Source organism: Amblyomma maculatum, chromosome 9 (genome assembly GCF_055883805.1).
Source record: "Amblyomma maculatum isolate TAMU_Amacu chromosome 9, ASM5588380v1, whole genome shotgun sequence".
Taxonomy (NCBI): Eukaryota; Metazoa; Arthropoda; class Arachnida; order Ixodida; family Ixodidae; genus Amblyomma; species Amblyomma maculatum.
This window is the reverse complement of record NC_139352.1, coordinates 9,203,205-9,213,940: the sequence shown is the minus strand read 5'-3', so window position 1 is coordinate 9,213,940 and position 10,736 is coordinate 9,203,205. Positions and strand designations below refer to the sequence as shown.

The window sequence follows — 10,736 nt, the reverse complement described above, 5'->3', positions numbered from 1 at the left end:
TAGAAAGTTACAAATAAACAAACAACAATTTGTTAAAACTAACAAAATTATATGTTTTTTAGGTTATTTTATTACTTTAAAATTGAGTTACAAGGTTATAATCTACACAACTTAGATGTCATTACAAATATAAAGTTCTACAGTTCGTTAACAGAGGACACTGTAAACTTACTAAATTCAAGGCACAAGTTGCTAGCATTTAGCCATGAAAGACAGTGAAGCATTCTGGGATTCAATGTGCACTGGTGGACATCTTTGAGTAGCCGCACGGATACGCTGTGGAGGATCACATAAAAGCCTCCTCAATGCTCTGAATGCACTCACGGGGCCACAGCATCTCCAGCTCCGACTCGGGGAGCCGTTTCTCTACTCTCGAGAAAAAGAAAAGTGCCTGCTCAAGGTGAGACCTTCACGATCCCACGCGAACTAGGAGCGCGCTTCTTGTTCGGAAAGCTCAACACTGTAAACCAGACCATCTTTAGACGAGTGACAGAATCGCGTGTATTGCGCTTGTATGCGTCGCCCGTGGGCGCTGCACGTCGGTGCGTGTGCCGAGCGTGCCGAAACTCTGTATCGCATGTAAAACAATGTCCGTGCGGCATCGTGATCGCAGTAATAAAACCGCATCGGAAGCGCGACGCCAAGCCCCCCCACCGCCTCCTGAGAGATCCCCTACACAGAGTGGGATTGTGGGCGGACTCCCCCATCAGAGATGAAATCCAAGCCGGCGTGCTTCGACGAGCTTCTAGACGAGGACATTAAGCGAAGAAGGATCACATTCGTTCTGGGACGAATCTCGACGCTGGGCACATAAAGCGCCGTTTTGTTTGAGCTGCCGGGTGAATGTCTACGCTCGTGCTTTTTGATAACGGTTTGTTTATCCGCTCGAAAGCACGCGATTCGTTTCCAAACCATTGACGTTCCGTGGAGCTGGTTAAAACTTTCTGCAACGACTGCTCCAAACAAAAGCACTAAATTTGCTTTTGAGCAAACCCTGTTACTTGCCAAAATTTTGGGAGTGCTTCTAGACATAGGAGATCGTTGATTCAATCTGCATAAAGCGTTTCTGTCATGCATTGAAAACACTCGCGATTGTTTGTTGAAGTATCGTTGACGCAAATACTGGGACAATGGATTGCGGCTTTTATTTAACCGCTGAAAATTCAACCGTGTCTACGGACGTTATGCACTTCATTTGTGTTCGCGAGCTCAGAATCAATTAGCATAAAAGAGAAACGGAAATTCAATGCGCAGATGATGCCAGCTCTGGATATCTGATGAGATGATCTCACGTTGCCTTCAGATATTTTCAGTAGTTGCACTTCATGTCGATGTTACGCCAGGCTCATGCCGGGGCTACCTTAGAGCTTAACGAGGCGACATCGAGTGAAGGAAGGACGCGAGCCAAGGGTCTTTGCCACAAGGGGGAAAAAAAAAAAAGGAAAGAAAGGAAGCATGTATTTATCCAAGCTTTAGTCGATGTCAGACCGTCTGTGTCGTAATGTCGAGAGATCAAGACAATAAAGAGAGCTTATCAGCAGCCAATGCTTTGCCGCGTCGCGCCGTAGGGCTCGCTTTTCTTTTTTTTTCTTTTTTCGTTTGCTCTCGCAGCTTCTCTCACCGTAGGTGATGCTGCGTATTCTCGGACAAAATGTGGGGCACCCTGTATGTTTTGTTTGTGGCCGCTTTTCCGCCGGTCCCACTGCGATCTCAGCTGCTCTCAGGCTGTCGTCTGCTCCTTTCCGGCCGACTCTCCTTCCCGGAGAAACTAAACTTGAATGAATGCGACGCCCCCACTGACATATATGTGCATGTCTGTATCTTTTTCGCTCTTTTCGTGACATTGGGCACAGCAGCCTACGTTAAAAGCTTGCTTGTGTGATGTACGGTGTTCTGCAACTTTATCGGAACCGTCCTGGAAAATGTTCCCACCGGTCGAGGCCGGAAAATTTTCCAAGATGGTTCTGATAAAGTTGCCGAACACTTTATATGTAAACGCTTTAATTTTCACGCCGATTACGATATCTGCTGGCGCTGCGAACGCCACGTATTCAGCAGCCGTTTTTTGTTCGATAGGTTTCAACAAAAAACGGCGGCGTTCCCATCATGTAGGCATTTTAAAACCTCGCACGCGCCGACGGCTAAAAGGAGAACACAAGACGTTCGTCTTTTGACCCAACCATAACCAGACTTCACAAGCTAGTTGTTTATTGTTCCCCCACTGTATCGCGAGGATGGAATGGTCGCTCTGACCTTCGCGAACAGTGGTCGTTTGTGCGACGGACAACTGCGGCCAGTGGCCGGCGTCGCCTTTGTTGCTCCTCTTTTTGTTTTATTTGTTTCATTTTTCATTTCTTCTCTTGCGCGCGTAGCGTGGCCGGAGGCGCCATTGTCTGCCCCTTTCGTGCAGCTTTTTCGCGGTCGTCGTCGTCGTTGCTGCCTGGATATGCTGCGTCGATTACGAGTCACGTTCCTGTCGGGTCGCCTGCGCACTGTCCGCTCACGACACGTTGCCCCGTGCCCGCAGCACGACCTCGCTGAAAGTCAGCTGGCGCGTGCTATACGTGATGGTGGTCGCAGGCTGCTGCTCGGCCCTCGCTGTTGTCGTGCTCCGGCGATGTGTCCCGAGTTCTTCCACCATAGTAGTCGTGCGAAGCTTCGCTTCGAAATCCGCGCTTCTTGGTGTGGCCTGCTAGCCGGCAGCATGTGTCTCCTATCGCCAAGAAACGGTGGAGCATTTGCTGCTTTGGTGCCTGACAGTCTTTTCTTCCCGAAGATGACGCTATAATCAGTAGACATCCCTCATCGTCTGAACCACTCAGTGTGCCCAGTCACGTAGATCCGTATAGTGCAACATACTTACTTTGCAAAAAAAAAAAAAAAGAATGCGAGTTAATGACAAAACATTAGTAACTATAAAACTAAATGTTCTTAGTGGGGCTCGAAGTTGTATAATGTAGTAGATGGCTGTGGACTAATTGCAACTACCTGTAATTCTTATGCACCCAGAAACCAACGTTACTAGTAACGTTGCCAGAAATCTCATCTCTCCTGTGCTTTCGCATCTTTTCTTCAGACGAAAGCCAAGCTCTGGTTTCGTAGGAGCACATTCTATGCACGGAATGAGCAGGTGTAGTTAGCAAATGTTAGAGTCGAAAGTAAGGTGTAAAATGTTCTAAAATTTAAGTGTAAATGCTCAAACAGACCTTTTGCCTAAGCGACAGAACGTCGTGTATCATGCCGAGAAACAGTTCGCATCTAGGGAAGGCCCGGAAGATGCGCTTCACGATAAGTATAGCGGTGTCGTGAAGAGCGCCGACAAACAGGAAACCCTTCTCTCGGCTTTAGTCTGAAGTGCTTGGTATGGGGGAAAAAGCGAGGCACTTCCCCCGGCGAAGAAGCGTAGCAAACAATGCAATTGCGGTAACTGCGCGGCACGTTGAAAAAGATCACGGATTGTTAACTCTTGCGTTATTAGGGAGTTTTAGAATAGGGGAACCCAAGGATTGGGGCCCCCAAGAAAATACCGTGCCGTGGCGTAACGTTCGAGCCGACCGGAGAGTTTTAGAATAGGGGTTTGCCGACGCAGCGGAGCGGGGCTTGCGTTCGTCGATCGCAGCGCCCTGACGGTAAACCGTGAAAGCATTTAAATATATAAAAGCCAAAACAACGCTATCTTATTAAACAGAAAATGCTGTCATTGTACAAAAATATCCTAAAAATACCAGTTATATAATCTGTTTTCTTCAGACAAGACGAAATCGACCAATCCTAATCAATCCAGGCTGAGCCGGGAAACCTCATTTGAACCTTGCGCGCTTTCCGACGCCTGGTCCCCATGGCAACCACACGATGCGAACTCGCTAAGCCTAGCAGCTCGGTAAATCCGGAAGCAATCAGGCAATATGGGGCGTTTTATCGCTTAAATTTGGTGGTGCGGGCATCATGAGACATAGCACAAGCTTCGTTGGCCTTTCGTTTGCCGTGAACGCGTGACACCATGCAGCGGTAACGACGAATGTGTGCCGAGGCGAGCGGCGGCCGAGATAGGGTCGCCGTCGTCCGCTGACCCAAAAACCCAAGGCCCGCTTGGGTTCTGCGCATGCGCACTCGCGCCCCGCTATTACCCTATCCCCCTAACCGATAGGGTACCCCTATTCTAAAACTCCCTATTATATCCCCCATTTTTAAGCTCCTTAGTTTCCGCACTGCAAGTAATTGCTTGGTACTGCATTAGATTATGGGCATTGAGAGAAAGCGCGCGCCGCGGAAGTCCGTCACGGAAGTCGATTATACGAGCGCCGGCTGCAAAAAAAAAAAAGAAAGAAAGAAAGAAAAAAAAATGCTCCCATGCTTAGCAAAGCACACGCTGCCGAGCAGGGCCGAGGCTGAAAAGGGTGGACGCATTTCCTATTTTAGAGACAAATCGTTTTTTGCGTAGATTAAAACCCTCAGCAACTTTTAACGTCTCTCCTCCTTTTTTATGCGGTGCGGGACGGAAAACATAGCTGGAGACGTCGTCCGGCTTCGCAGACTGCTAGGTTCCGATTTTTAACCGAGCGCCGAAGTGCTCGCGATTAAGTATTCTTTTATCGTTTATTTTTTTTTTATTTTTTTTTTTTTGACTGCCATACCGAGGTCGTCAGGTGCCAGCAGCGTCGTAGTCATACCTGGGAGACAATTCATCTCTTCTCCCGTGATTTGGGCTACGCCTTAAAACTTGGTTGCGTCATCGTTCTGACGCCACGTAAAGTACAGCGTTCCAGCAAGGATGTTTATCTGTGGGGATTTGATAGAGATCTGTGGGGCAGAAGGCTGGCTGCCGTCGGAGATCTTATTCCAGTTGCGCAAGCTGGGGCCCTATTTTCGATAATTCGCCATTTTGTTCAAATTGTGACGTGCGCGTGACGTGTGCAGTAGGACAGTGCCAGGTTACGTAAGCACACAATCGGGTTACGCATTTTGAAAAAAAAAAGAAGATAAATAAAGTGATAGGAAAAAGCGCTGTCGTCTGCTTGGCGCCAAGTATGTATGGATGCGAGAGTTGGACTGTGAAAAAGGCTGACCGCAGAAGAATTGACGCGTTTGAATTGTGGTGCTGGCGAAGACTCTTGAGAGTTCCTTGGACTGCCAGAAGATCAAATCAGTCGATATTGTCGACCATAAACCCTGACTGCTCATTGGAGGGTCAAATTCTAAAGTTAAAGCTCAGCTACTTTGGTCATCTGATGAGAAGAGAGGAGTCGCTGGAGAAAGATTTGATGTTGGGAAAGGTTGAGGGTCGCCGGAGAAGGGGTAGGCAGCGAACGCGATGGTTAGATGGCATCCTCGAGGCACTGCAGATGAAGTTATGTGATGTTAGGAGGATAGTGAGAGACCGGAAAGCGTGGCGTGACATGGTCCATAGGGTCACGAAGAGTCGGACACGACTAAACGACTGAACTGAACTGATGAAAAACGACGATGCTCCAGCCGGAACCGAGCCTCCACGGTGCATTCCGCGATTCAGAAGCCTCGGGTTGCAGTGAGGTCGAGTAAAATATGTTGTGACGTTGCGGTCTTAGTGTGTCATGACATACTTCGGACATGACCGACAGCAGCTACGCACGGAGAGGCTGCGCGAGTTTCAGCTGAAGAGCATTCACGCCAGTGTAATATGCGCACAATGGGCGTGGAACGTAGCATTGCACCTCATGACGACCTTTCACGTTCACTTATCAGCGGCTTTTAAATGCAGGAACTAAAACGTTTAAGGACCTCGTCGTAAACGAAAGGAATCGACAGATTTCCGAAGTAGCTCCAGCACTGCCGAATATGGTCCATGTCCGAGGACAACGCTTGTAGTCTCAAAGTATCAATTACTGTTAGATACTGGCTCTGCTGCCCACCTTTTTCGAACAGCCGCGTTATGACCAGCTACTGTCAGATCAGCAAGTCTGCTTAATTTTTTAACATCTTGTGTCGGCTTCAGTCGTGGTTCAGTCGGCCGACAGATCGAGCAGACTATTACGCTACCTGTTTCCAGTCGGACGAATTGCTCACGGAGGGCTGCTCATTTGCAAGACACCAACGAAAGTTGATTACGCAACCGATAGGCGCCCTTGCTATTTTGCTAAACTCCAGAGTCATATGATGCTGTAATTAGGTTGCGAGGGGTGAAGACGGCATAGTCTTTAGCTGTGACTTTCTATTCCTAAGTAAGGAGGGGGAGGGGGGGGGGGGGGGGGATTCGCGTGAATTCAATTTTTTATGTTTGTTCGACACTTTTTCTACTATGGCTCCTTAGGCCTTCCTCATTGCCTTTGTATCTTAAAGTTCTGAAGAAGGGGGGGGACTTCATGTTGGTGCTCTCTAATGTTGGTTCGAACATTGCGGGAGCGAAGAGCAAGAGAGAGAGATATATACTTTAATGGCAACAGGAGATGTCTGCCTGGTGGTGAGCCAGGGAGGGGAAAAATGAATGAGAAAAAAAAAAAAAAGAATCGGTGTCACACACTTTCACACGCACATAATCACACACAGATGAGTTTTAAAGGGTCTCGATCAACCCTGTGTCCTTGAGAAAAGTTAATAAGGCCTTTGTAGCTCGCGTAGTCGACGATCTGTCGCACCAAGGACCCAGGACGTGTTCAAGGCGCAAGGTTGTGTCTTTAGCTAAGCTTAAATTATTACGCAGTGTCCTGCGATGTGCAGTAAACCGTTGACAGGAGGCTACCAAATATTCGAAATTTTAACAAACATCACATGTAGAGCACAGAGGGCTGCTCGCTATGCCTATTTTATGTAAGAAGTAGTTTGTGTATGACACATTCAAGCGGATTTGGTGTAGACAGTTACAATGGCACGTGTTCAAATTGTGAGGAATTCGAAAGACGCAAGTGGGATCTATTCGAAGAGCAAGGAACAACTGTGTACCGTTCGTAAATAGGCTACAGGGGCGTAGCATGGGGGGGGGGGGGGGGGGGTTCGTTGTCAGAACAGCCCCCGAAGTTTTCTGAGTGCTGCGTCTCCCCATCTGCATCCCCTTCTATCTCATCGCATTTTTTTCCTACCCTCAAGGCATAAAATCTGGCTACGCCACTGCTAGGCTCACTCCGTAACGGCCTTCCTAAATTTGGTCGACACGGAAGGCTGTTTTAAATATCGCTGTTCCTTGTGCTCGGCTGCAACACAATGCAAAATGAACGCAGTGAACCTGCTTCCGCCTTTTTATTTCGACGAACTTAAATGGCTCCAAGAGATGGTGCGAACGGCGCATACTGAGGCAGAGAAACGGTTTTCCGACGACGAGAGAACCAGCCGGTCTCCTCCATTGCAGCAAACAATGGCCCCGGGATGTGGTTCGGATGACCTGCTCCGCAGAAAAACACCGGCATTCGGCGACGGGGAAGTTTCATTTGTATGGCCCAGATTTCTTTGTTCAGCCTCCTTTTGTTTCGAGAGGGCGCCGAAAAGAAATGCTCGCAAAGAAAGAAGTGCTGCGAACGCCAGAGGATGGTGTCGACGCCACTGCTGGTCGGCGGCGGGGGGCACATTGCCGCCGTTCGAGACATGGCGGGACGTCGCTGCTGAAGAACAGAAAAGGAAAACAGATACAAGGCACGCTGTCACCCAAAGCAGCCTGCGAAGGAATAGTGCCGTTCTCACTTCACCCTTGTGGAAAGTAAAGGGCGTTTTTATTTTTAGTTTCTGCGATAATCTTGCCTGCTTCGGGCGTGTATAGTTTTTCGGACTTGCCGACCGTCATGGATGTGTAGCATCTGTTTGGTGTGTGCTTCTCAACAGAAAGGAGCTATACACCCTATCTTTACATATCCTTTATAAATGTCCGTAGGACGTCGTGTAGATGTATATGGTAATGAAAAAGGGGGGGGGGGGGTCGCGAGATTTTTTTTTTTTTTTTTTTAGCAATGGAGGAGTGTTTTGTTTCGTGCTTGAACTCGACGTTGTTATTAGCCATGCGCAGATTCCGCCCGGCTCTTGAATAGTGTCGAAAAAGAAACGAAATAACCAGCAAAAAGGGAAAAGCAATCAGCGCTTGAAAATTAACCGCGACGCAATGATGCCTGACGTCCGGAAGACGTAATGATCCTCGCGGCGCGTTCTGTCACTACCGCCTAGTCTAGATGGTGTTGGCTGCGTTCGCTGTTCCGCTGCGCTGTGCCAGTGGCACATCACTTGAGGTGCCTCGAGGTTACTCAGTGCGTGCACGTCGTCGTAAACCTGTTTCCTTACTCGGTCGCGCGTCGTTGTCGCCAGGCACGACTGCCTGCATTCATCGGGCCCTTCCCTTGTGTCTTCTCGGCCGGCGTGAGCGGAATGTCGTATCGAGCTGCGAAGCCTACGCGGTAGAGCAGCGCTCTCGGGCCAGTACGCCAAGACGACGGCCGAAAAGCACAGCGGGGTATACGTCGTCCAGTCAGATGACGCGTCGTCGGCCGAGGAAGCGAACACGACGTGGTGATGCTACTGCATGGCGTGTGTGGACTGCCTATATAAAAGCTTGGGTGCTGCCGCTGTCGGGGGCACGTCATCATCCCCTGCCTGTGCGGGGACTTCTGCCGAGTTCAATTTTGAGCGCGCGTCGGGGGTGGAGTCGTGCGGCCGTAAAGTGACGCGGCGCCGCCGAGTTGGCACCGCAGATGCTGCCGGGCCATCACGAAAGGAGCACTTTTTTTTTTTTTTTCAATTGGTATTCCTGTTGCTTCCTTTTTTCTCGCCTGTTCTTCATTCCTTCGCGCTTCATCAGCTCCACTGCCGTGTAGTCTTCGTGAGCTGTTTCGACTCTGGGCGGGTGTTGCCTATTAAAGTGGCCTTTGTTGTCGGTTACTCACTCCCTTATTACTTATTCTTCCTTGTGTTGGACTACCGAGAATTCATTGGCGATCGAGCCAACCTTGTGGAAAGTCGATGGAAGAAGCTTCGCCGAAACCGAGCTGTCTCACCGAGCTGTGCTTCAGCGCCGGTCAAGAGAATAAGGGAGGAAGGGAAGAGGGGTGTACATGCCGAACTGGTTTCTTTATGAGGCGGCTTCGCGTCGCACGCCTTTCTGTTCTCTGTGTACATATATAGCAGCGGACAGGTTGCCGAGTAATAAGCGATGTTATAAGCGGCGAGGTACAAAGCTGTCGAGTGAGTAACCGTGCGCCGTTGCGCCACTTGCTCTTTTGACCCCCCCACTCTCAAAGCGGGCACGCCTTCGACCGTTGCTGGCCCTGGCAGTGCCTCTGTGCCCGGCCCCCAGTCTTGATGAGCGGAGATTGAAGATGAGCCATCGCTTCCCGCTCCCGTCCGCGCTCCTAGCGGCGGCGTGAAAGCTGAGCTCCGCGGCGCTTGCGTTGCGGAAGCTGTCTCGGCGGCGGTGCCGATAAGAGACTCCTTTCTTTTGCTTGTTCCTATATTTCCCTATGCGTAACGTCGCAGCAGCTTGTGCTCGGCTTCTTGTGACGTGCGTTTTGTGTTCTGTTTTATAGCTACCGCGGATAGGTGTGGAAATTGTGGATGGGGGACCAACGGTGTCACACTTCGTAGAACTCCCGTGTTTGCCGCTGTTTCTCGGGGATAATATTATTCCTGTAGGCCGGCAAGTGAACGCTTTTGAGAATGCGCCCCGAGTGACCAGGCGGCATAGGTAGGCGTAATCCGGGTCAATGCACTCTGTAACAAGGGAGTAATTCCTCATTGACATCCACCCAGGAGTAACCATACGGCTACAAATATATATATATATATATATATATATATATATATATATTAAAGCCTTCGTCTAGCGATTCATAAGTTCTTTACTATTACTTTTACAACCTTTATGTCACAAGTACCGTGTCACCTTGCTTATGTTGACCAATAAAAAAGCCAGCTCCGCGACTCATCAGATTTTGTGTGATCTATCACGAAAGGCACTGAATGATCCCAAGTGAGATGTACAATGAGTATCAACTGATATCAGTATGAGAGCTGAATGAAACGGGTTTCGCATGCGAGTTTGTATGTTTTACGATATCACAATTTATTTTATGTCAGGCAGAACCTGTGTGACCTTTGTATGATATCATACAGATATTCGATTTGTCACACAAATATTGTTCAGATCATAAATATCATACATATATCAATCAATTATCAATCACTGTTACGACCAAGCATCCGCAATTGCGCGCTCTATTGTTCGCCTGTGGGCATGGATAAGTTTTGTGAATATGTGGTGATGGTCCAATGGCTCTAAGTGAGCCTGTTTCCAGGAATCCTGTTTTGTAAGCATGTTTTGCTTTGTGGACAACCTGCAAATGCCAAATTGACCCTGTCAAGAGAACGTCTGGAAAAACACAAAGAAACGTCCCCCTGCGGGAAATAGCAGGAAGTGCTTTCTTTCTTTTGTCCACCCTTCCAGTCGAGAAGTGCTATCCTCCAGTGATGAATGCCTCCTATCCAAAGGAGACGACAGAGTGACATGTCCGCTGACGTGCAGGACAAGAAAGGAGCATGACTCATACGGCCATTAAGTGATTTCCCGGGAATGCAGGAAAGATTTGCAATTGTCGAAAAGGGACCATGTTGGGAGCCCTATGCGGCGCCACGTGCACTCGGGTTTCTGAGAAGTAAAACCCCTTGTCAGAACCAGCTTGTGGTTTCTTTGCTGAAGAATAGAAATGTACCTCCTCTCCTCGCCGTTCCCAAGCTTTTCCCGCCAACAAGTGATCACGCCCAACGAATGAATGCCGGACCAGTCAGTGCTT

General features: G+C 48.9%; 1 protein-coding gene across 1 annotated transcript in view; it reads left to right on the top strand.

The window, feature by feature from the left end:
• The first annotated feature begins 234 nt into the window (after positions 1-234).
• The window catches only part of Fak (protein tyrosine kinase 2 Fak), a 92,103-nt gene continuing 81,601 nt past the window's right edge, over positions 235-10,736 (top strand). Inside the window, exon 1 of the mRNA XM_084578027.1 lies at positions 235-400. Within this exon, the coding sequence (XP_084434153.1) occupies positions 315-400 (86 nt within the window). The 5' untranslated portion in view covers positions 235-314. The remainder of the gene's footprint in view (positions 401-10,736) is intronic.